A 27028-nucleotide genomic window follows, 5' to 3' on the forward strand; every position below is an offset into this window, starting at 1 on the left:
AAATTAGTCAAAGAAAAGTAAATCCGAATAAATCATCATTCTCATAATTACCTATTCTAGCTAAATGTCAGAATGGGTCAGGACAGGTCTCTCAGTAAAAGTCTCTCGAGTCGCCGTCCTCTCAGCATCGATCCTGGCAAAGTAGCAAGTGGCCTAAAACCCTCTCTAGGCTAACAATTTTTATAGTGTTTTGAACAAAGGAAAGAAACAAAAGTATTCATCGCGTCCGCTGAACCTCTGAGCAAAGCGAGAAGGAAAGGATGTAGCATCGCTACATTTGGAAAATCTCCGCTCAGGAAAAATCACAAAAATAAAAAAACAGAACAGGAACTGAATATTAAAAAGTATCTTCTTCAACAACCACATTTCCTCCGGTGAGCTCAGAGTTCAGAGTCTTTCTTTAAGGCTCCTTTGTTTTCCAAGGCGGCCAAGGCTGTCCCAATGCATCTGGAGACTTGCCCAAAACTGCTGCTGTCCTCACGGAAAGTTTTAACCAGGCAAGGACTGTGGACAGATGACTCGCATCCATATTCAGCAAGGCCTTTTCCATCACAAACTCTCACTCGAGGCTAGGCTGCAAACGGCGGCCATATTTGGTCAGGCCACAATAGGCCACAATAGACCATCTTAATTAAAAGAGACAAAAACAACGTTACCACAGCATAGTGATTAAACAGTGTTAACCCCACTAATACCTTATGTGTGTGTAATTATCTAGCCTTCGCAACACAGAAAAGCATTAATTCGAAAGCGTTTTGTGCTTTAAAATAAACAGCACTCAGCAACATTTTAAACACGTAAACATGCACATTGTTAATATGCAACACATACGCATTCCCACGTGTAGTTCTCTCTTGTTAAAACACACATGTTGATAAGTAAAAACACTTACACAAAACAAGTAATTAATAATTAATGATTAGTGTTAGTTCGACAAATAGACAAACCAGAGCTTTAAAAACCCAATTGATTTTCAAACAGAAAATCTGCTCTAGCACTGGCACACTAGAATGATTGTTTTCCCTTGTGCTGAATTGCTTATATGTGATTGTAGGCCCTGCCAGCCTGTCCATTTTCCACCCAGGCTTGAGAGACCGGTCCTACAAGCCTTTAGCTTCACCCTCACTTCTCAGTACTGAAGTTGAAGACCTAACCTGATGTACTTTGACATAAGTAGCGCATGCTCCGTGGCCTTACAAATAGTGCTTGATTGAGATGTTTCATTGGTTTTCTGTAGGAATCGAGGCCTTTGCCCCCTGACGTCACTGCTTTGCCCCCTTTAGACTGCGACCTTGCTCAAGACAGGGGGCCCCATGACGCGCAATCCACTTTAACAGTATCATTTTCCTCACTGTTTTCTTTATTTCCTTTTCAGACATATGCTCGGTTTGCAGGAGCACCACTCAAAGTCCACAAGATCAGCAACCCCTGGAGAAGCCCCTCTGGTAAGAAGTGTACGAATAAGAAAGAGCAGGTTTCATATGTGCACAAACTGTGAGGGAATAAAAAGGGCAAAGAAAGTGTGTTGGAAAGAAGTTAAACTGTTAGACATTGTGTTTGAGAACAGGACTTCCATATTTATACATTTTTTGTGTGTATACTAAGTAGGATTTGAGGGTTTAGCTGCTACAAACCCCGTGAATCGCTGTTTCACCAGGAACGTGTGTTTGTGACCATGTTCCAATCTGCGTGTTATGCGTGGACCTCTGTTCCTGCCTGTGTTGTGTATGTCTAGAATAGTGCTCTTGGTCAGATGTATCCAAGTTAACTGCTCCTGCTGAAGAAAGCCTCTCTTTCTCCTTTTTGTAGGCACCCTGCCCGCCCTGAAGACCTCGGACAATGGTGTTGTATGCCAGACTCACAAAATCATTGCACACCTCAGAAAAAAGGTGAGAAAGACAGCATTGCTCTGCTCTCGCACTGCCTCTTCACATGCAACCTCATTCAAACTTGCACTCCCCTTATGTAACAGTCTGGCACAACCTTGCCCTTCACCCCCGCTCACATTCACTCTGTCTGAAAGACTACCTTCTCATCTAGTACGGCTCCAATAAACACTCATGCATACACCTTAGTTAGCTATGTTTTTGTGAAACTTGACCATCTACTTTTGTGACCTTGTTGTCACCTCAAGGGTTTTGTCTTATTTTATTTATTATATTTTTAATGAAGCACTGGCCTTCCCAAACTTATCTCAAGTAACTATAACTCATGCCCTAAGGTAACTCTAACTCGCAACCACACCATGCACAGTTTTCTCATCAATGCCTTTATTGCAAATTTTGCAGTGATATCAATTATGTCATAGAAGATGTCATGACTGATGTAATATGTGAGGTCATTAGCAGTGCATGGTGAGGGCACGAGTTATAATTTCTTGAGATAACTATAACTGCTGTATTTCTATGGGTTTATGTGTGTAAAATCTGAACCGAACAATAAAATCCCTGTAACCTTTGGATTTTTAGTGAATTGTTAAAAATTCTATTTCATAATTATAACATCCCTATAACCTTTGGTTTTTACAGGTCCTGGCCTGCGGCCAACCCCCCTCCCTCAAGCAGCCAGCAGCAGCTGCTGCCAAAATAAAATGGTGGGGCAGTGTGGGAGAGCAAATATTAATTTAAAAAACACACTTACCTGCTTCTCCCGCTTCATCTACCGGGCACCTCTGTGCTCTATTCTTTCAGAAGTCCTTGGGCCAGGCTCCCAGACTCCCCACCCAATCTCATGCTGTGAGAGCAGTGCCTGGATTGGTCTGAGCGGCCTGATTAGGCTCTCACGAAGGGACTGGGAGCTTGTGCTATTTCTCCACCCTACTGTACAATATAGATGGGTGGGGAAACTCTAAGTGCGAATGTCTGTTTGGCCGGCATAAGATGGCTGGCCAAACTGACATGTGCACTTACAAGTGCCCTCCACTCATCCTCCCAGTCCCTGGCTAGTGTTAAGAGGATTGCCTGGCCCTGGCCTAGACTCAGCAGCATCAGCTGCCATTGAAAAATAAAACGATAATAAAATTGTTCTATTATCATTTTCTTTTTCATTCTCAGTGCGTGTGACCCTCTTCTGTCATTGCGGATGAGCCGCCGCTGCATGCAGCCAACCCCACGCGGTGCAGGTCTTTGGTGTCTGAGTGGGTGTGAGAGTGGTTTTCTGGGTCTTGAGTGGGTGTATGTGTATGGGTGTGAGTGCCTGTGTGGGTGTGTGAGTGGTCCTCTGGGTCTGAGTGGATGTATCAGTGACTGTATGGGTGTGCGAGTGACTGTATGGGTGTGTAAATGGGTGTGTGAGTAGGTTTCTGGGTGTGTGTGCCTTTGTGGGTCTGTGAGTTGTTCTCTGAGTAGATGTATCAGTGAATGTATTGGTGTGTGAGTGGCTATATGGATGTGTGAGTGGGTGTGTCGGTGGTTATGAAAGTGGGTGTGTGAGTGGATGTGTTTGTCTTTTTTAATTGGGGTCTGAATCTGCAGTTCCGCTGCAGATTCACATGGGGGAACGCGCTGAGAAATGCGGTGGACCCGCAAGTCCTTCAGCACAAAGAAATAAAACTTATTTGGACTATTTCTTGCCCATGAGGGGTCCCTAAAAGGCACGTCCATGAGTCCCATGTGGTCAGGATTCCTCTATTCTGACTCCTTATATCATGTTATTTCTCCTTCCTCCATGGTGGATCCATGTCTCTAGAAATACATCTTTTTTGTTTAATATCTCCAAAACCACTGAACAGATTTACACTAAATTACAAAAAGCACTATTTCTGGACCAAGTTTTAGGTTTCTGCCAAATTTGGTGCAAATACAGTTCGCTTGACGAATCACCTCGAAACTTTCCAGACAGCAGCAGAAGTGGCTGGCAAGCTAGTTTGGAAAAATTAGTGAAACTGCGCCAAAGTTATTAGCAAAACAAATAATGCTTTTCCTATGGAAACTACGTCCTAACTGTAACTACCTCCAGTAGGAGAAAAAAAAAAATATGACTCCCTCCGTCATGAAATAAACCCATTCTACCACACAATAGAGAAACATTTACATACAAGACTAGGATCCCACACATGGCTGCAGCAACATCTTTTGTAGCTAACAAGGGTGGATGGCATAATTCCTGTAAGCTTTGTATTGCACACAGAAATGTCTCTTGGTAGCTGCTTAATTTAAAGATCTCTCTTTTTTTCAGCTGAGGTCTGTGTGTAGCGAGACCAGGGGGGTCCTGTCAGTCAGGACCCTATGATCCTGCTTAAGACCCTTTGTGTGCGCCACTAGACCCCACAATGCGTGCGCGCGCCTCTGAAACTTCAGATGATTGTGTGTGCCTCTCGAGACCCTCAGATCACTCAAGGGTAGTACTTAATTTGTGGAATAAGTAAGCACCAGATCCCAAAATGTTTCTTTTTTTTTTTTTTTTGATCAAATTTATTTGCATTTGAAAAAACCAAACATACAAAGAACAGCTCATGATTGCATGTTAGAACAAATTCCACTGTTGACCGACAGTACAAATCCCAGCCATTATTTAGCGCCTTCGAGAAAGCCACCCCACTGGAAAGGCAGTGTAAAGAGGTACAAGGAAAAACAAACACACTTCTCAAGATAGTAGATTCAACCATTTGCCCCATACCCTTTGAAATTTCTGAGGGCAACCAGACCGCAGTGATATCTCGCTTAGCCACTGCCACCGCTGTGCCCAAGAAGTTGGTCTGCACTAGAGCCGTCGAACCCGTCAAAGACTCCCAAAAGAAGACTTAGAGGATCATGAGGGACCTGCCACCCCAGAGTTTGTGTAAGTTCAGACTCCACCCCCGACCAGAAAGGAGCGAGATTGGGGCAGAGCCAGACCACGTGATAGAAATCAGCCGGGGCTTGGCCGCATCGTGTGCAGTCTGGGGAGGGGCGCAATCTTGCCCTATGGAGGCGCACGGGTAAGGTAAGCCGTGTGGAGGTAGTGGGATTGGATGAGGCGTAGTTTGGAGGAGGTCGTCAAGGTTTTGGGAGCCATAAGGGCATCACGCCAGTCTGCCTCTTCTAGGGGACCCAGCCAGCCCTCCCAGCGGGTTCGCAGCGAGTCTAAGGTGATAGGGCTGTTGTTGACAAGGGAGCGGTAGATCCGTGACACCCCACCTCTGCCCAAATTTCCCATCATGACCTGGGCTTCTAGTGGGCTGAACTCAGAAAGCGAAGTGCCTGGTGGGATATGCAAATTAAGGGCATGGCGGAGTTGTAATACTTGTAGAATTGAGTAATTTGAAGAGAATGACGCTGCTGCAGATCGGAGAAGGCCCTAACGTGGTCTCCTGCCAGACGTCTCCAAGGAGTGAGATCCCGATCCCTCCGCTGGAACCCCCTGAGAGTCTATGTTTCATGGAGCCATGTGCCATGCCACAATGGTGTGTGTTGGGTAAGTCTCTTGTCCCATCCCGTGTAGCGCAAGGCAGAGCGCCAGGCCACAAGAACTGCTCTGGTGATATATGGGACTCCCATTCCATAAGCTATCCCTCCTAAGTATGCCTGGATTTGCTGGAAGTCCATATTGTGAAGCTCAATCTGGTAGGCCGGGTCAGACCAGCCTCCAGTGAACCAGTCGTGGACGACTATAAGTTTGGTGGCCAGATAGTAGAGCTGAAGATTAGTCATGCCCATGCCCCTATCAAAGGGAGGGATCCGGCAGCAAGCCATGGCTGTACGAGGTCGCCCCCCCAACAGGAACCTGGTGATTACCCCATCAAAGTCTCGGAACCAACTACCCTGGAGGTGAAAGGTGGTATTATGGAGAATGTAAAGGAAGCGGGGAAGGATCCTCATTTTAAATAGTGCCCCTCTTCCAAGGGGGTTGAGGGGGAGGGATTGCCAACGCTTAAGGTCGGTTTTGGCTTTCGTGATCAGAGGTGTAATATTAATGGCCCATTTCAGCTCCAGGAGCAGAGTCACCCATATCCCTAGATACTTAAACAATTGTCTCCCTAAGGGGATAGTGTATTGCCAGTCGAAGCAAGCTTTCGAGGGATGTAGGGGAATCAGAGTGGACTTCATTGGGTTGAGTCGCAGACCCGAGACTGTCTCAAAGGCCTGGAGCACCTCCAGACAGCGCAGACCGGAGGTCTCCGGGTCTGATAAGTAAAGGAGAACGTTGACCGCGTACAAGGCAGTTTTGTCCACCTGGTGGGGGTCCCAGGACCATGCTCTGATTCGGGGATCATTACGTATAAGGCAGGCCAGGGGCTCCATTGCGAGCACGAACAGGAGTGGCGAAAGAGGGCACCCTTGACACGTGCCCTTTCGGATTGGGAACGCCTCCAAGAGGGCACCGTTCGTCAGAACTCTTGCTTTGGGGTCGGAGTACAGAACCCGAATGAGGCGTCTAAAATTGGGGCCGAAACCCATCGTGGTGAGAACATCTTCCAATTAACTCCAGTCAACCGTGTCGAAAGCCTTCTCAAAATCAATAAGGAGCAGGGCCAAGTACGGTGTGAAGAGATCACGGTTGGCCAAGGCACGGTGGAGACGCCGTATGCAGTGCTGAGTGCCACGTGCCGGCATGAAGCCACACTGGTCTGGGTGAATCAGTTTGTGTAGCAGGGGGCGGAGACGTTGGGCCAGGACTGTGGCAAAGATTTTCATTTCTGTATTAATAAAGGAAATCGGACGGTAGTCCGCACAGGAGAGAGAAGGTGGTTGGGTCTTCAGGATGACCACTATGGTGGCCCTATCCTCCTCGCCCACATGCCGGAAGAGGTCGACCAAGTGGGGCACCAATAAATCTCGAAATGTCGCATAGTACTCTTGTGGGAAGCCGTTTGGTCCCGGTGTCTTCCCGGAGTTCAATAGGGAGATAGCCCCATGTACCACCTCTGGGGTAAGGGAAGGTCGAGGTCCGTCGATTCGGCCTGAGCAAGCCATGGTAGCTGGACTACCGCTCGGTCTAGCAAGTCGACCAGAGAAGCCCTAGGGGGCCGGGCTGAGTGGAGCTGGGCGTGGTAACCTGCGAACGCCTGAGCAATGGCTCTCGATGTGTGGTGAAGGGTTCCAGTGGCGTCCCGGATCTCGGGAATAATTCTGTTGGCCTTGGGATATGAGACCAAGTTATGGAGCAGTTTTCCATTTTTGTCGCCCCACCCGAACACACGGGCCACCGAGGAGCGCCACAACATTTTGGCAGATTCCAGGGAAATCTGACGGATCTCGTCCCGGAGCGCTGCAAGTTGTCTGGCGGGGTAAGCATCATCCTTACCTGCAAGAGTCAATTCCAGCTTCGTGGCCTGCACCTCTAGCTGGGTCAGTCAGGCACTCTATGCCGCTCGCTTTGCGTGTACCAGGCCTCTGACCACGCCACGTAGGGTAGCTTTACGAGGCTCCCAGCGTGTGCCCGGGGAAGGGACCGAACCTAGATTAGTAAGGAAATAGTGCCGCATCTCTACAGCAAGGGCGTCCTTAATCTCTGTGTCCTGTAAGAACCACGCGTTCAGTCACCAGACCGTCCGCGTCTCACTTGGTGCCTCCCAAGCGGAGGGAAATGGCGGAGTGGTCTGAGATTCCGTGGGGTAGAATAGAGATGCCCAAGACCTTTTGGCAGTCGGTAGCGGGCAGGAGGACCAAGTCAATTCGGGAGTGGGTATGGTGATCTGCTGAAGTGAGTGTATTGCCTCTCCCGGGGGTTCCAAATCCTCCAGGCGTCACGCAGACCAAGGGCAGCTGACCAGTTTGATATCCACTTCGAGCCCGCAAGGCGCGACGAGGGTGGGTCACCCGTTGTGCCCAGTGTTGGTTGCGTTACTGCATTAAAGTGTCCTCCAATTATTGTCTGACCCTGGGGCAGGGAGGAGATTACCTCTGTGAGGCAATGGAGAGTAGAGGGAAGCATGGCAGGAGGGATATATGCTGACAATGGGTTTAGGACCTGGCCTTCAAGCCTACCGGACACAGCCACATAGCGACCCTGCGCAGCTGTCGTCACGTTCACGGGGGTGAAGGGAAGGCCTCTCTGGGTTAACACGCCCCCCCCCAGGAGACCCGCGTGAAGCCGGAAGGCCACACCTTGTGGAATCCATATCTTGAGAGAAAAGAGCAGTGGGTTCCCATGAGATGGGTCTCTTGAAGGAGGAACACGTCGGGCACATGGCGTTGGGCGTACTTGAGGACTGCTGCGCGTTTGATGCGGTGCAGGAGACCGTTCACGTTCCATGACAGGACATGGAGGGGTCTACTGTAAGTGTGTATCTGGACAGTAACTAGGGGGGGACATGGAGGACCGAAGGGGCCCGGATCCCAGGGGAAATGGTGCCTCACGGCTAGAGTAGAGAGTTGTGATATGTTCAAGGTGGTGTGTCGTCTGTCAGTGAGTGTGCAAGTGGTAGGCTGTCCGTGAAAACAAAAAAACAGTGGCTCAACCGAAGGTGAAACGAGTGCGTAGGGCAACGCTGTGGCTTGGGTGGAGATAAGGGTATCCGTGGGGGTGCCAACAGGGTTGGGGGAGAAGCAGGCAGGGTCCGCAGGGGTCACTCCTACGTGAGCCAAGCCCAGGCTGCCTGTGGGGTGTCGAAGAAGATCGCCTTGCCCTGGAAGACCACTCTGTTACGGGCTGGGAAAAGGAGACCGTAGCTCAATCCCAGGTTGCTGAGCTTTTGCTTGACATCTGCATATGTACGACGTTGGGCCTGTACTTCCCTTGTGTAGTCTGGGAAAACCATTATTGTACTGTTGTGATATTTCAGGGGACCGTGGGCCCTCGCCTCTCTAAGGATAGCGTCCCTGTCCTGGAAGTTGAGGATCCTGATGATGATTGAGCGGGATTGAGCTCCGGGGGGAGACTTGGTCGCCAGGGAGCGGTGGGCGCGTTCAATTGCAAGCCACATAGAGGGAGCATCTTAAGGTATCCATGACTGCACCCAAGTCTCCACAAAGGTGTCCGTGTGCCCCCGCTCGTCCCCCCTGTTCCGTAGCGGGTGGTTTTCTGCATGTTCAGCCCGACAATGTAGTTCTGAGGTCTGGGTCTTCAGGCGAGCCACTTGGGTTTTCTGCTGACCCAGTTCGTCTTCGGCCGTGGAGAGGCGTGACTCTGCCTCTGTAATTCTTGCCGTGGCGTTGCGGAGGTCTTGACGGATAAGGGCCATGTCCACCCGTTCCTCGCTGATCCTACCCTCCACTGAGGCTTGGGAGGTGCCGATCGCATGTAGGATGGTCGAAATGTGTCCTCCAGTGACCTCCAGTGAGGGAAGGACCACCAGACGCTCCCTCTGCTGGGTTCCGATCAGTGGTAGTGTATTGGTCCATTTTGGTTTGAGTCTCCGGAGCCGGTGTTTTCAGTGCACGGTCTCTGCCCATTTTTGCTGAGGACCCAGGCCTGGACGTCTGGTTGGATGGAGGGGGAGGCGCACAGGTGAACAACCCTGGCCGCAAGGGGGGCAGCACCCAAGCCGTCAATGCTCCGGCCCGGGCGCCGAGTTCACCCCAGGCGGAGGGCGAATCCATAGGTCAGGTCTCCGGTCCTCAGAGACCGTGGTGCGGAGCAGGCGCAGTGGGGGAGCCCACGGAGACCCAGGCAACGCGGAGAGCCTCCCTGCACTCCCAGGCGCCGGATCGGTTAGGCACCCGCCTCCGCACAGGATCCACTGGAGTCGGGAGGGCGTATGGAGGGCCGCCTGGCGGCAGGGGAACCCCACTCACCGTCCACTGGAGCTGCACAGGCTCCCTCGCAGCCCAGCCGAGGCACCGTGTATATCCCCCCGAATAGGGCGCCTCTGTAGGTGTAGCAGGAACCAGACAGAGCTCAGCCGATCAGCGGGATCCTCCGCACAGTCAGTGGCATGAATATTGAGCCTGTGGTGAGGGAAGGCGTGGGGAGGACGAGCACCAAGGGCAGGCCGGGTCCGTGAGGCTATAAAGGCGACCACGTGGAGAGCTAAGGGAGCAGACAGGAGAGACACTGCGGCTGGCCGGCGCGAGAAGCAGTCCTGAAAGAGGCCCAGAAAGGGGCCAGGTTGAGGGCTGAAATCTAGGGGGGACAGCCCGGGTGCCCCAAGTGCAGAGCCGATCTAGCGTGTAGGCCGCAAGCGCTGAGGCGGTGTGCCAGAGGAATGGAGGAGAGTAGGGGAGGGGGGCAGGTGGCAAAGATCCCCTCCGGCAACCCCGCTGCTCGAGAAGTGCAGCCGTTACCCCCTCACTGTGTAGGACGACTCACCACCCCGCCAGCACACGCCACTGAGCCCCCAGGAGGCGGAAGGTGGGTCCCAGCTCAGATGATACGTGGGCCACTGGACTCGAGGGCAACAGCAGGAGACCAAGCCTTGAAGCGTCGCTGGGGCGCAAGAGGAGAAGGGTGGGGGGGCATGCGCAAGTCCTGCCCGCTGCCCGAACCCCGAACCAACGGCCGATCCCCAGCTCCAACCTGCTGACCGCAGATCGATTGCCACCCGACTCGGGTGAGGACCAGCTGAGTTATCGTGCAGTAGGGCCTGGGCCGTGTCAGGAGCCGCCGTGACGGCCGATCACTAGGGGTCCTCACAACGTAGGCCCCGGGCCGGCCGAGTTTGCGTGCATTAGGCCTTGGGACGTTTCAGGAACCGCTGCGCCGTCCCCTGCCGATCACCAGGGGTCCCCACCACATAGGCTCCCGGCGGGCAAGTCAGCGTGCACCAGGCCCCGGGACGTTTCAGGAGCCGCCCCGCCGTCCGAAATGAAAGCTGTTCACCAGGGGTCCCCACAGCGTAAGCACCGGGCTGGGGCCAGCACCGCCAGGTCGTCAAACCCTCAGCAGGAGGATGAAGGGCAGCGCCAGACGGAGACCGGGAGCCGAACCGCAGCCCCGGTGCCCCGCTGCAAACACAGGTCTCTCCGTCCTCCCTCCCCCCCTCCCCCACACGGGTGGGGTACACTGCTGGGACGCCGCGGTGTCCGCAGTACCCACGATGATTAGATCCAGTGAGGAGCGATCGCTCAAGGCCCGGCAACTCAGGGGGCGAGCACCAACATGGCTGAGGCAAGGTGGGAAAACAGGCGAGAAAAGGTCACTGCAGGCCGGTCTCTGCAGATGAAGGCTCGAACAGGCAGGGCAAACTGCTAGGAAACAGCGGCTACGGATCCGGGGGCCACAAGGCAGCAGATGTCAGCGGATGTCGGTACGGATGACGGAGGGGTCCGGAGCACTCCTAGAGTGCGACCGCCATCTTGATATAACCGGTTATGCCACCTACTTGTGACGTCTTAAAGCATTTAAGGCTCGTGATCACCAGCATGAAAGGGTCTACTTGACTTCAAAATTATAGTTGCTATCTGGCTGTAAAGACCAGTGACACAGCTGATGACATTCCGAAAGTACTACATGCGGTGTGCATTGAAGGCGGTGGATTTGGGGACCTTTTACTTCCTGCAGTGGGGCATCACTGCATAATTTATACCTCAGTTTTGCCTGGGCAAATAACAATAAAATGACCACAATAATCTGAGAACTGACTTGTATTGAGATACATAATTGATGTGGTCGCGCTAGAGGACTTTTCTTTGCATTTGGTATTCTCGTCAGCATCTACCCTTAATCGTTGGGCCCCGGATTGACCTGCATGGCCCTGTTGCTCTTGGAGTGAACTTTGGGCCGCTGGTTGTTGCTGCTAATCCCCGCTAATCCTGGTGGGACTCCCAGTCCCAGGGTACACCACAGCGCCCGCACTGACAACAGTTGCCGCTGGGGGAGGCGTGGTCATCGCGCTATAAAGCGCTACCTCGACCGGCGCGGGTCGAGCCCGGGCAAAGCCCGGGCCAAGGGCAGGCCCGTCTGCGCCCGACCGTGACTGGACTGGGCCACCCCTTTAAGAATTGACTCAAATTGTACTATAGCGGTAAGCATTCGTTGTAGCTGTGAGTCTATAAGAAACTATACGGCTAACTGTTGTTTATTATTGTAATTGTATCCTCGTTTGTTCTCGGGAATAAATATATTGAGTTAAGTAAAAGGAAGAACGGAAAAATTAGCAAGCGAAACGGTGCTGCCGGCACCCTTGATGCTTTTATTATTAGAGCAGAATCTCTTTTAGCACATGAAATCGAGTTGGCAGAGAGACGGTTGTCACTCGATCCGGCTAGGCTACCTACTTATAGACAAGTTTGTTCACCAAAACCTGTTGATAGGTTGCAACTAAACCTAACCAGTCCAACACCAACTGCTTCTAGCAAGTTAATAGTCCCTGTTGCATCACCTACTCTGGGTTCTCCTATGATATCTAATTTGGTTGATTCAAGTAAGCTAGGAATAACCTCGAGATTACGAACTTCGAAACAAGTAGGAATTTTAAAAGTAAAAGCTAAACGGCCTCAAAAGAATAGTAAAAGTGGCTCTAAGAAAACTTCCACCAAAGGAAAAAAAAACACAGGTGGGTTTGTTATTTTGCCCAATGAAACTACTCATTCACATGAACAAGAGGGAACTATATGCAATACAGTTGGTACCCAAACCGAGTCTGACTCTATTTCATCTTTTGTTTTATCTGGTGGGGGCATCGACCAGGTGGAGCGAATAGCTTTATCAGTCTTTGAGGCTGCATTTGGCCGAATGTTATCCCAGATTGTCGAACGTATTGATACAAAACTTAGTACTATGGATACAAAATTAGAGCAGTTAAACTCGGCAATAGAACAATCAAATATACTAAGTGAGGATCTTAAAATTACACTTAAGGAAGGAGTACAGCAAATAACAAAACCTAAAGATCCACCGACACACACCCAATGTAGAACAAAGGGCACATGTAGTGGGCAAGCTGTAGAAACACCTTTGACTGAAGAATTGAACAGGGATGGAATCCTAAAGGGCAGGATAGAGGCAGTGCATGCTAGCGACGAAGGTTCCAATGTTAGATTGTGCGCTCAGGTAGCCACAAACCCCCTGGAAATGATTAGAGGTCCAGAGATAATGCACAGCACTAAAGGAACTGATCCCACTCCCAACACAGATATTCTATGTCTACCCCCAGCTGCATGTCTGTATGTTTTGGTCTTAACTGGGGTTCCTACCCTTAAGAGAGAACAGAAAGAGTCATGGCTTAACCTTAAAAATAAAACTGTTGATTGGTTAACCAAGTTAAAAAAATTTAAGCCACAAAATATGAATGATATTTTGATGGTTCTCAGGGTAGGGTGGGTAGGCAACTCCTTAAAGAATATAGAAGGGGATTGTATAGTCATAAATTTCAGACGGCCGCACATGGTCTGTAGCTTGTTGAGAGTCCAGGAGGAGATGTTCCTCCAGAATTCTTGTATCCACGCTTTACCTCTGGGATACTTTTACAGACCACAATTTGGGAGGCTTGGAAGTGATACTGATGGCTTTCCTTCAACCTGGAATAGATACCAGGAATTCTCATCTTTAGAAGCCGTAGATTGACAGCAAATGATAGAACTTCATGGGAGGAAATCATATGACGTAAGGAAGGAAAAGGTAATAGTGAACCAGGACACTACTGGTAGGAAAAAGGGACCAGGGGTTTATCAAAATCAGGTATATGAAGTAGGTTTACAAGAAGGAGGTTCACAAGAGTAGAACAAGCAAGAAGGGGGGGGAAATTTAATCTATCCCCCTGTCAATTACTTTTGACCGCTTAGATGATGCTACAAGTATCAGTGATGCTAGTAGCATCAATAATAATATGAGAGATGCGTCCCAACTTGCTGGTACAATAGATAAGTCATCAAAGCTATGTTTCATTTCATGGAACGTAGCAGGGCTCAATCGGAATCTTGGAGATTCAGATTGGCATGAGTACATCGAACAGAGCGACATCTGTCTCCTACAAGAGACTTGGGCCCTACAAACCCCCATAGAGTTGGTTAGAAGACATTTAGTGCGGATGCAATTCCATCGGCAAGTGAGAGGCCATCTGGGGGCCTCGTGATATGGATAAGGGTAACCTTAGCAATTGAAATAACCCAATTGAGTATAATATCTCAAGATATTATTGGTGTGAGAATTACTACCAAGGATGGAAGAGTATTATATCTATTCAACCTCTATAACAGACCCAGCCTAGCCTCCAAGGAATCATTGACTATAGATCACTTGGATTCCATTTTAAACTCGTTAGAGACAAAGGCAAGTGTATTAATAGGTGGGGATCTAAATTGCAACTTTGAGCCAGTGACAGGGCTCGGTAACATTTTTGAGGATGAAGATATGACCAATAACATGGATTAAGAGCCTGCAATGGGCGTTTACCTTCGGACAAGCCAAAAGCGCACACATTCTGCAGAGATAACTCACAGAGTAATATTGATTATATACTGATATCACTGGAACTTTGGTCTCGTGCAATTGATTTAAAAATTGACCCAAGAATAGAGAGTGATCATCACCCTCTTCAACTGTCCTTATCTAACCAGCTTTTTTCCTTGAAGTAGCGAGGATTGTAATATCATTTCTGATGACCTTCTAGTAAGTAACAACCGTCGCTCTTTGAAGTGGCCACATATCTTTGGGAATATTGATGCCCTGGCAAATATTTATAATATATTTGCAGACACTTTTGAATCCCATATAGATTCAATAATAGAGAAGGATCATTTTTTGGAATTGCACAAAGATCTTTTGGTAGCACTGATACCGATTGTGACTAACATTCCAAGGAAAAAGAAAGGAGGAAACATAAGCCATAATAAAGAGGTGAATCCATGGTATGATAAGGGCTGTCGTGATGTAAAGACTGAATTGATAACTGCAATAAAAAATGGAAATACAATTAGCATTAAGGAGACCAGGACTAAATATAAGAAAACACTTGACAACGCAAAAAAAAAAATTGGGACGATGACATTTGGTCTGATCTACTCAATGCAGCAAAGACCAAGGACCAGTTGGGCTTTTGGAGGCTTGTAGCTAAAGGGGACAAGATGGGGAAGGATATTAAAGACCTATATCTTGATGCAGACACATGGGTAGACCATTTTACAAGTCTGTATGCAGTATCAGGAAATAGTATTCCGCATCCTAACGATGGACTGGTAGCCAATACAAATGATTTTAAAATAGTTTTTACCTTAGAAGAAACAATACAGGCAATTAGTGCAGTCAAACCAGGGACCTGATAAAATTCTGGGTGATTTATTGAAGCATGACATTAGCGTCTGGGGACCATATATCAATCATCTATGTAATGCCATAGCTTCGGGTGCTTCAATCCCGGAAACTTGGAAAGGGCCTGAAATGATTACAATTTTTTAAAAAGGGAATCGTTATGACCCAGCAATCTATCGCCCAATTAGTTTAATAGATGTTTTACAGAAAATGTTTGCTAGGCATATTTTAAAATCGAATAAACACTTGGATTGAGGAGAATGACGTCATTACTAAATTCCAGGCAGGTTTTAGATCAAAACTCAGCACAATGGACCAGGTTTTTAGGTTCATGTGCTTGTGTTGGAAATATGTAAAACTAAGAAAAGGACATCTTTACGTTGCCTTCGTAGACTTAAAGGCAGCGTTTGACCTTATTCCACGGACCTTATTATGGGATACATTGAGATGCCAAGGGGTGCCTGATGACTTACTTGAGCAGATAATAAGGCTACATGAAGACAATTATGCAAAAGTAAGGTGGGGTCCGAGGGACGAACTTACAGAAGCAATCCCTATAAGAAGTAGGGGTGGGCGGAATTTGCGAAATTCACTTTCGCAAATTATCGCGAAAATGTTAAAAATCTCCGCAAACACGTGGAAATATCGCGAAGATGCGGAAGTTTTTTTCCCGCCCGTTCACAGTATTTTCTGCGTGGTCGCGGCTCGCCAACTTACCCATGCGGTTTCTCGCGGGCGCGGCCATCTTGTTTTCACTTGTCTCGCGGTGCATGATCGCGAGAAGAAAGATGTGATCGCGCGACGAATGACGTTACTGCGGGCGCGAACTGTCGCGAGACAGCGCAAATGGCTACCAACAATCCAACATCTCGTGGAGAACGCGACCGGATTGGGAAAACTTGTCGGCGAACGTGGGGATTCAGGTAAGGCGATCGCGCGCACGCGAGAATGTATTATTTTACAGCGCGAGCAAGCAAAAAACTTCCGGTAAAATACGGATTACGGAAATTGTCAATTTCGTGCTTTCCGCGGAACGTGAAAATGTCAAATTATCGCAATTTCCGCGAGCGGAATGGAATTTTAGCCCAGGCCTAATAAGAAGAGGTGTACGCCAAGGATGCGTACTGGCACCAACTTTATTCTCGTTGTACGTAAACGATGTACCCAATTTTCTGAATGGTGGTATGAATGTTGCACCAAAATTGGGGGGGGGGGGGGGGGGGGAGTTGGTGCCAGCGCTCTTATTCGCTGACGACACCATATTAATATCCCAGACACCCAAAGGATTGCAAAGCCTAATAGACTCCTTTTACACATACTGCAACGCGAAAGGTTTACAAATTAACACTAGTAAAACCAAATACATGGCCATAAATCCTCATGAAACCTTTAGGAAAGACATAGCTCTGAATGGCCAAAAGTTGGAGTGTGTACAGAGTTTTAGTTATCTGGGTATATCCCTGGATACAAAGCTGTCATGGAAATTACAAATGGAAAAAAGTAAGGTAGCTTTGCTCCAAAATTCTTTACCTATAATGAACAAGCATTTGCAATGCAATAGGTCTCGCATATACGCGAGTTTGAGCTATTGACATTGTAAATTACAATGACTTTTATTTTTGTTTTAGTTTTTAAAACCTAAATAAAAGGCATTGTCATTTACAATGCCAATAGCTTAAACTCTTGTAAATGCGAGACCTATTGTATTGCAAATGCTTGTTGGAGTTGTTAGTCATTGGTTACTGACTATCTGGTTTCATACACAATTACTTGTGCTAAACGTAGCTTCAAAAAATTCTATTCAACATTTTGTAAGGATTACATATCCAGAGGAAAAAATACCACATGCTGGTCATTTTATTTTTAGACTCCCAAGTCTAATATTGTTTGGCTGCTGCATTCCACAAAACGCAATGTTACCCTCTAAGACAATATTGATTGAAGACGATGCATCGTCACTGCTAACATTCATTTACTAAATAGCGAACAAGTGAGGATTTTAGAAACCGTAGCTGTCACGTTTCCTGTCACGCTGTAGGCAAGTGGCTTCTTGAGTAACTACCATGAGACCGATCAACTAGGACAGTTCAGAACCCCGTCATTAGCCCTGGCTAGTTAGTTTGTGGCCCATTCTGACCTCGCTCCCATGGCAGGCATGCAGCTCATACCTCTTAAAGGGCTGTTTAGTAGTGTGCACTGCCAAAGCGGCCATCAGGTTCTGAGCAGCTTCTATCATGGCGGGGTTGCTTCATGCTAAATACCATATCACTGGTATTGCAGTGGTACTAGAATGCTGTGTAGGTCAGACCCACTTCTACTCCTTTCTCTACAAAATGGTGTGGGCTGTGGTGTCCAGCTACTTCCCCAAAAAATGCGCAGAGCTTCAGAAGATGCTGGAAGCGCACAGCCCACTTGGCGATACACAGTGTTACCCTTGTAACACCTTTATGTGGATAAAAGCGGTTAGTGTAGGTGCAGTGCTTGGAGCGGTCTGTGAAGCAGTGTGTTAAAACAATTTGTGGAGATGACTAGATGTTTGGGTGAGCATGTTCTGTGGAGCAGGTTTAAGTATTCAGTGACAGCTACGAGTCTGTGCGGTCCGTGGAAGTGGTGACAAACGGTAGGTACGCGTGGTTCACAAGGGTGGGCTGTGAAAATGGTGAGCGCATTCTGCAAAGTTAGTGACAGGAGAGAATGAGCATGGTTGGTGGATCCGGCCTGGAACAGATGCTGCCGTCTCTTAAGTTCACATCCATTACCGATGTGAGACGGGTGCGAAACAATAACACGGATTTTACAGTAATTATCCAAAATGCACTTCTAAATGAGAGAGCTGAAACCAACAGCAACCCAGAGCGTCACTGACGGAGGGAGGGTGAGGGATTTAGAGAGAGCTCTGTTGAAAATAAGTCAGAGCAACCCCGAGAGTGTTAACATTTTATAAATAGACATGTACACGATAGACAGAATAGAAGACCATCGCTTACATGGTTGCATCATGAATGTGGACAGGATCCTAAACGGGGTGGGAGCAATTCAAACAATCAATGAGAGGTCTCCCAGAGAAACTAGCAACTTTGCTCGCTTTGCCGTACACACTAAGGGGTCGAGTGCAGACAGGGAGGAAGTGCCGATGGAGGTCTGCGACGGGAGGAAAACAACAATTAATAAGACAATCCCGGCGGAGCGTGGCGCGCGCGCGCTTGGGGGCGGGGGAGCGCCTTCCAGGCGGGGGAGCGGACCCTTTGAAGTGCTCCCAAAAAGCAGATTGCATGGTGGCACGATGCGCGTGATTGTGCGCGTGCTAGCCATGCAATCCGCTTTTTGGGAGCACTTTTCAAACCCGCTTACAATAGACTCGCTTTGCGATCGCTTACGCGATAGCAAGGCGAGACCTAAAAAGCATAGGAATAGTTTTTCTAAGGCAGTTTCTCTCCAGCACTGGAGGTGTTTAAATACAAAGCACAAACAGCAGCATTGTACGGGGCTGAAATATGGGGGCCCCACTGTAAAAGGATCTTTGAGGTGGGGGAAAATACATTTTATAGAATGCTCCTAAGTCTCCCTTTACAAACACCATTAACTCCAATTATTCTGGACCTGAATGTAAAACGAACTGACCATTATGCACTTTTAAGACCCCTTACATTTTGGGTAAGGCTATGGTCAACCCCAGAATTAATACATTCCAAGTCTGGTTTAGAGGAAATTATGGAGTTGGACCAGAATAGATGTATTTTGTGGTTTAGACACGTCTTCATATGGCTTAGAAAGTTGGGCCTGTCCCAGTTTTGGGACGATCCAACAGCACTGTCTTCGGGTTCTAAGAAACTGCTAAAATCTACTTTCTGGGTATATATTCAAAGCTGTGTGTCACATGGCCCATCTAACGGATCGCTAACGACTAGATTTTTTTTGTTTAAGGACACAGCTAATTTTGAGCTTTTTCTTGATGAAGTGCGTCCTCAACTTGCAAAAACCTTATATATGAAATTTAGATACGGTGTATTGAATATAAATGCAATTACATCTCGCTGGGCCGTTAATTATGATGGAACTGACAATGATTTGTGAACTTTATGCCCAGATAAAGTTAAAGAAAATGATTTGCATGTTTTACTCTTTTGTCCTGCATATGTTAAGCCTATGAAAAAATGGATTATACCAATTTGTAAAAACCTAGGAACACGATCTAGCAAAGAAGCAGAAAGAATACTAAAGACCAACACAGCTCAAGTAATTGTTTATGGTAAATTCTTACTAGCTGTAAGCTTCGTAAGGGCCAAAGCAGGCCTAAAGTTATAGTGAACCTGATTAAGCACCTCGGGGAAATCATTGACTAATTTATTTTGCGTATGCTGAAGGGAATTATGGAGTTTTATTACTGCAACAAGGTATTAATTTGGAATAATTATTGAATTGTTTTCTTCTTTTTTATCTAACACATGGAAGAACAATCAAATGGACGATGCAATAGGGCTTGCCAATACATCATATCCTCATTTTAATCTTTTGATGCCTTTTTAATATATTTAAAATTGTATTTATATTCTTAATTATAGGGCGTTAGGCTATTATAAGCCTCTTTCTTTTATATTTTTCTCATAACTAGTTGAAATGGTATTGATGCACTATTTGTATTATGCGTTGTATGTACTGTTCTATCTTTTATGGTTTAAAGGAACCGAAAGAAAGATTTTCTGAATTGATGTATTTTATTTTGTGACTGTGGAAGGTGTTTATTTTGGAAAAAAAGGCAATATTCTTTTTTTGAATGCCTTAATCGCGCTTTGAAGTGACTTCAGGACAGTTATTTTCTTTCTTCACTTTTTAGAAGCCTGAAAGTGGACAAGAATCTCTTGCATTTCCTCTGATTATTGTTGGAATTGTTTAATCAGAAACCGACGGCCAAGGCTGTTGAATGCTTACTATATCATTTTGTACAATGAAGTGAATGCCTGTGGACACCAGTGCTCACTGGAAAAGCACAGGGCTAGGAGATATACACAAGAAGACGAGGGAGCGGAACTGCTCAGTGAGGTGAGGAGTCGCGGCACCTCAAGGAGCGGAGCCACCCTGGTGCAGCAGTGACTTGTTGATCAGCCAACAACAATTGCCCTGCAGCCACCAGCCCCATCAGAGCTCAAGCAGCTGCAGAGTTGCGTTCCGCCTGTTGAGCTTGTGCTGTACCCTAGGGGAAACCATTTGTACCCAACACTTCACTTCCTCTTTAGCCTAAGCCTCAGAGTAGTGTCCCTTTTACTACAGCCACCTCTCCAAATTGGGAAAAGATTAAATAATCTTGCTTACCCTAACAATTCAGAATGTACGAACTGTGTAAGGCCACTGACTAAACAAAAACCACAAAAACAGTTCCCAGTCTTTGATGGTTGAGCCGATCAAAGCTTGTTGCACCTGGCTAGGTTTGAGATACAATCCACTCCCGTTTAGTAGCTCCAGGGGGACATTGTTGTGCATGCCCTCTATAGCACATCGGTGATCCCTTCACTGGTTTCTCTCCTCCGACAGCTCTTAGTGCTCCAGAACCCCTACCTGTCAGACCCTCGATAGCGCTGTCACCTAGGCACCAATATTGTGTGTGAACTCGCCTTTGGCACCCTTACTTAAGAACAGTTTGGGATTTTGATAGGAAGATATTGGGCTATCGGGTTTACTTTTGCCAGAATCTCAACCATACAGACGCAAGCTCAATTTGTTCTTTCACCTTGCACCAAGGGCTGCCAAGTAATTATGCCGGGCTTATAATAGCAAGATTGATACTATATTGATTTTTGTTTTTCTAGTAGCTGTACCCCATTGACTGAAGTAATACAGAACATAGTAGCATCTTCTGTTTTTGAATGAATGTCTTAATTTTAAGTGACTTATTGCATGAATATAAATAGACGCTATAGCTTAGGTTGGGCATTACGTTTGTGTGTTCTATCTTGTTCTGTATCTGAATTTCTAGCCCACAATCACATCCTAGAGTTAGCCTGGACTACTCACCTATTCTTTCTCTGGCCAGTCATGTGCCTAAATCCATTTTCTTTGTTATCAAATAGAGAACACAAACAGCCATAGCCCCTGGACGCATTGTTTTTCTTCTCTTGATAGTTTAAAAAATCCTGTTTTTATTCTTTTTTTTCAGAAATATAATGCAGACTACGACCTTTCGGCTACACAAAGTGCAGATACCATGGCATTTGTGTCTCTATTGGAAGAAAAGCTGCTTCCGGCTTATGTAAGTGTCTGTCATGACAAAAGACTCGACTTGACACAATTTAGAGGGGCGGGAATGAAAATATTCACAGTAGACCGGGGTTGACACCCTGCCTGCCCATGACTTCTAGACCGCTTTTCATAGAAGGCATAAATTATTACAGAGAATTTAGGGATCACATCTTGTAAGTCTATGATCTTAATACTGCAGTAAAGTAAGATGTTCCTTACCAACGTTGTGTTACTGCACACCTACCGTAAACTTCTTTTGATGCTTCTCTCAAATTGCTGTCTGCTTAATGTTCAGCTTTTTCTCCTCAATCTCCTCACATTGCACGTCTCATACTTCCTGGAAAAAAATCTCTTTCCACATGCTACTGAAACCATGATCATAAACCTCTTTAAGGGCTATTCCAACTGTTAGCTTTAGCTTAACACACTTGACCCACATTTAGCTAACTTAATCAGAAAGTGCAAGGAAACACTGGAAATTGCTATCTGCAAAAACAGGTTTGATGTTCCATATTCCTACTCCACTCGCATGCTATATTACAATAATATTGCCCAGGATTTAGCTGTCTTTTAGACTTATTTGCACACAATGTATGTCTTTCTCTGGGGACCAAGATAAAGCTGATGTCTACACTTGTCACAGCAATTGCATTAGAGCATTGTATAGATGGGTTATTCACATTTGTGTAGCACCATCCACCTTTGTCATGTCATTGTAGTGTGTTCTCTATCTGGGAACCCTCTCGTTCGGATCTGGAAAGCCATCGATCGAACCAGATGAGCCACTGTTCATTAGAGTTTTTTGTTTGTAGGCACCTCTAGGTGAATAATCTACTAAACGGGTCTGGTTTTGGAGAAAGGATGGGCATGCTCTGGTTTCAATTCTTTACACCACTCTCCCAGAGATCCTGGATCTATATGATGGTTCCCACCGTAGCCTCGGTCAGACAATCGTTCAGTGCTAAACTCTGAGCCAAGTGCTTTCCTTGATTTTCTTGCCTATGCACAACTGCCTGTAGGCATTCCCCCTGCACTGGTCCTTTAAAATCCTGCTAAGAGGTGGGATAGCAGCACTGCTCTCCTGGGGCCTCTCTGGTTTCTACAGTTTTTGTCCACTCTCAGACCTGTTCTGTCCCTCTGCAGATCCATACCTTCTGGGTTGATTCCAAGAATTACGTGGAGCACACCAGGAAGTGGTATGCGGAGGCCATCCCTTTCCCTCTGAATTTCTTCCTTCCCAATCAAATGCACAAGCGGCACCTGGAACGACTGCAGACACTAAGGGGAGACCGGTGGATCGAGGACGAGGAGGAACTGGAAAAGGAGGTGTGTATTGGTGGACTGCATAATCTACGCAGCTACTGTACATCAGCCTGCTGGAATATGTGTCCTGCATTGTCACTCTCTGTTATGTGTGTCCACTAAGTTGGTGTTTACACCTGTTTATAAATTATACTATGGCTCAACTTCAGGCCATCTGTGTCTCTGGCACCCATTCCCGGATTCCAGTTGTTCCCTCACCTCTGGGCTTGTCATTTTTTATTTGTTAGGTTTTTTTTAAAAAAGTATAAAGCATGAGCCTAGCCAGAAGAGAGCAGAGGAACACTATATGTAGCAACAGGAATACATTCCACCCTTGCCTCTGGATGCATTTACGCAGCAGACACATACAAATTACATTGAAGGTGGGGAGAACAGGGAAATGTGTTCATGGGTAAGAAGAAAATGGCAAGGGGGTGAGTTTTGAGGTCCTCCCTGAACGTTTGTAGGGCAGTCTCAGGTTTCAGGTGCAGGGTTAGGTGCCCTGAACTGTCAGGCAGGGGCAGCTCTGCAGAAAACAGTCAAGAGCTACAGAAACGTAGCATCGCAGGCCAGTGTGAACCTTCATGCTACTTCTGCCCAGAGACCCTTTTCTGCAACTTTTCATTTAAAATTTGGTAGCTCTATAATTCGTAAAGTTCACATGTTCTTATTTTTTTTCTTGCAAAGTTGCAATGTGTAGGAATTTAAATACCTCTGCTTTGAACTAGTTTAATCTTTCCAACCAGAAATCTCTCGTGGATTGAGAATCCTTTTTCACTTGAGGTTGGTGAATGATGTGGATCATCTTAGCCTAGGCTCATGCGCCATAAGCAGGCACATCTTAGCATACAATATATTTGTATCATTGTCGCTGACTCCTGGAGCCACAGAGAAACATAACCCTTGTTTCTGTGACCCAAACTATTATAAAAGTGATTAAGCTCATAACTAGGCCTCAGAAGTTGTTGGGAAATACTCTTATTTCTTGTTGAGCATATATTTAACAGCTCTACTTTACCTACAAAAAATATCTCTTCTTTTTAACAGCAACTGCTGAGACAGGGTATTGTTTATTAAGTGTTATTATCGCGTCTTACTGGATGTGCTCGTGTCTAACATACTACACATCATGGAGTACGTCTTGACTGATCAATCTAGCCATAATTGGAGGGTCAAGAGTACAAAAGGAGTGACTTGGTTGTTTTTAAGAGTGCACTGGTACCTGTAGCTTCGGTGGCACCAGTGGTAAACGGATCTACCACGGCTAGTGCTTGGTAACAGCTGGCCTCCCTAGTATGCATAGAGAAGTCCTAGCTCCACCTGCATTACACTTGTTCCCCAATGATGCCTGCTCCCACTTATGGCCCACAGGGTGAGTTATAAGTGCTCTGTGAGCCCTCATGTTCGGCGAATGCACAATATAAATCTGCTAAACTGACACATCATCTATTTGTCCTTAGCTCTACAGGGACGCACAGGAGTGTTTGACCCATCTCTCCCAGAGGCTAGGGACCCAGAAGTTCTTCTTCGGGGACGCGTAAGTACTGGCAACATTATGGATTGCTTATGATGAGCCTATTGGCGCAGGGACTTTTGAAAAAGTATGTGTGTATGTGTGTATGTGTGTGTATGTGTGTGTGTGTGTGTGTGTGTGTGTGTGTGTGTGTATATATATATATATATATACATACACACACATATATGTGTGTGTGCATGTTATAGGCCATTTATACAGTGCACGTTCATGATAAGTTCTCTTGGTGCTAACTATAAATATATATATGTATGTATTATTTTTTGGGGGGAAACAAAGTTTAAAGTGAAGTTATTGTTTGCTTTGGTTATAACAAGTTGACATGTTTAAACGAAACTTAATAAACTCAAACACAGTTAAAGTGAAATTATGGTTACAAATTTAAAAAAAACACCAAAAAACTGAGTTCTGATTAGGACCAAAATTCATAACTCGCACAACAGCCGTGCCAACCATAACCTGCACACCAAATGCAGTCCCAGAGAAGGAAACATCCATTTGATATTATGGATGAATAGTTTTTGTGGTCTTTGCCCTCACCCCACACAAAGATTTCAGCGTTGACAAAAGTGCGGGCCTGGAAGAGGTGTTGCGGGCAGCCATAAAGCAAATACTTTGAGGGAAGCTGTGGAATTCACATGCAGGCATTTTGTTGGCTTTGCAGTTGACCCTGAGATTCACGTGCACTGCATGGATACCTCGGCTAACAGCCCAGAAACAATGTATAACAATTTTGTTTGCGGCCTAGAGTTTTTGTCTCTTCATATTGTAATTAAACCATTGCTTTGCTTCATAAACTAATTAGCTCACTGCTATTGATTTAATCGACCTTTAAATACGATATGACTGGGTATGCCCTTTATGGAGATTTGATCCTCAGGCTTGCAGGTTGCGCACACATCTCTAAACATGCAAATTAACTAAATGAGATTTTTAACTTAAAAACTGTATCTTAAATTTGGCCTATGCTGTCCGAGGAAATGGTAGTTATTTCGGGAGAGTAAGTCCTGGTGGGTTACCACGCTATTTCCCCCCATTCCGACAAATCCTCTCTGCCAGGAAGCTGCTAGCCCACCTGAGCCGCAAGCTACCTGAGCGCTGGGCTCATTAGAGGGATCCTTGTCAGCTTGGCCCTAAGGGAGCTTGAGTTATGATCTGAACCCTGCCAGGTGAATTAGGCTGCTTGTGCAGGGCAGAGAGCTGACTAGTGGTGCAGTATGATCTGTGCACAAAAGTGCTTATTCAGGGACCACAGGTGAGAGAGCGCGGGAAGGCCTTCAAAGCCAGCCTCTAGAGAAAGCAAGCGCCTCATCTGGGCCAGACGCCCATTAATAGGTTCTCTGTAAACACCCTTTCCCTCTTTGAACCCAGGCTACCAAATGTAATGTATGCCGTAGAGCAGTGGTTCTTAACCTGTGGTCCGCAGTCCCCTGGGGGTCCACGACGCTTACTCAAGGAGGGGTCTATGCTGTTTTAGAGACTTAAATAAAATTAACAGATTAATAAAGTGCGAATAAATAAAGAAGCATAATTGAAATTGGAAGCTAAAAATTAAGTTGGCATTCTCATTGATTTGTGGGTGCAGTGAAACTGCATCTAGCAGAATATACTATGGATGAGTGGCCTCAATTGAATTTAGAAACGCTCCAACCTTTCTATTAAAATGTTGATTTTTTTTTTTTACCCCAAAAAATTAAATAAATATTTGTTTGTGAATTAAGTAAAATATTTCACCATTTGTGCATTTGTTAGATGGATGCTTGTTTCTGTATTTGTGTGTAGTATTGTGGTTCAAATAATCGAAATTGCTTAGGCCAGGTTCCCAGGATTCCAGTAATGATTCCAAAATTGATTCAGTGGGGGGTCCCCGGAGTCCATTAATGATTACGTGGGGGGGGTCCACAGCCATCGAAATGTTAAGAACCACTGTCTCAGAGCGCCATAATTGGGAGCTAAAGCCCTTTACTAATACCGACTTCCTGAACCAGGTAACCCAGACCCCATACTTTTGAAAGTCTGCTGCGGAATTATCAACAGACCGAAGACTGTTGGACTCCTGGAGCGTTCAGCCGCACAATGATCTACCAAAAGCCTCCTGGAAATTTCTGTTTTGCTCCTGACTCCGCCAGCTTCCCAAAGAATGCTTCATGGGCTGCTGACAACAAAAGGCATCTTTGAGAGTTCTTTAGGGAACTTCTACCTCCTGCAGCCTCCTGGAGAAATCTTCAGGGGACTCCTAGTTGCCTCCAGCTTCCAAAAGCATGGCATCAGTGACTGCTGACTACTGCCAGCATCTTAGGGAATACCATTGGAGGCCCCTGACGACCACCAACCTCAAATGTTCTAGTATACTGCCAACTACTTCTGGAGAATACCCTAGGGGACTTCGGACTAGTCCGCCTTCTCAAGAACGCTCTAACAGAAGACTACTCACTGTCAGCCTCCTAGAGAAGTCTCAATGGACACTATCTGGTTTGCATTTGCCATTGACCATTTTTGTTGTTCTTTCAACCTGTAAGTTATCACTTGTAGCCCATTCTTTTAGTTTGTTTTTCTTGTGCCTCCTGATCGCTCTGTTCTCTCTTGCAGACCGGCCTCACTCGATGCACATGTCTTCAGCTACTTGGCCCCTTTGCTGAAAGCACATCTGCCCAGCAGCAAACTGCAGCAGCACTTGAGGTCTCTAGACAATCTCTGTAACTACTGCACGTCCATTTTGAACATCTACTTCACCTGGGACGGAGGTAAGAACATGGCACTCTACAGTATTCTTCGATATGCCGAGTACATAATGATGGTGTGAGGTTGGGACAGAGTCCATTTTATTTAGGACATTACCATGAAACGTGACTGATTCTGGCCCAGCTCTTCTATTAGAGAAGCTTCACCTTTTCTCTTTAGTCTGTTCTC

The 27028-nt window shown here is 46.6% G+C and overlaps 1 protein-coding gene across 2 annotated transcripts in view; it reads left to right on the top strand.

Annotated features, from left to right (window-relative positions):
* The window catches only part of MTX1 (metaxin 1), an 88668-nt gene that overhangs the window by 58461 nt on the left and 3179 nt on the right, over nucleotides 1-27028 (top strand). For both annotated transcript variants that reach the window (XM_085637072.1, XM_085637073.1), the window contains exons 2-7: nucleotides 1376-1445; nucleotides 1810-1889; nucleotides 21200-21292; nucleotides 22426-22608; nucleotides 24045-24121; nucleotides 26708-26862. In XM_085637072.1, the coding sequence (XP_085493198.1) occupies nucleotides 1376-1445; nucleotides 1810-1889; nucleotides 21200-21292; nucleotides 22426-22608; nucleotides 24045-24121; nucleotides 26708-26862 (658 nt within the window). The remainder of the gene's footprint in view (nucleotides 1-1375; nucleotides 1446-1809; nucleotides 1890-21199; nucleotides 21293-22425; nucleotides 22609-24044; nucleotides 24122-26707; nucleotides 26863-27028) is intronic.

The sequence above is a fragment of the Triturus cristatus genome, chromosome 12 (assembly GCF_964204655.1).
Source record: "Triturus cristatus chromosome 12, aTriCri1.1, whole genome shotgun sequence".
Lineage (NCBI taxonomy): Eukaryota > Metazoa > Chordata > Amphibia > Caudata > Salamandridae > Triturus > Triturus cristatus.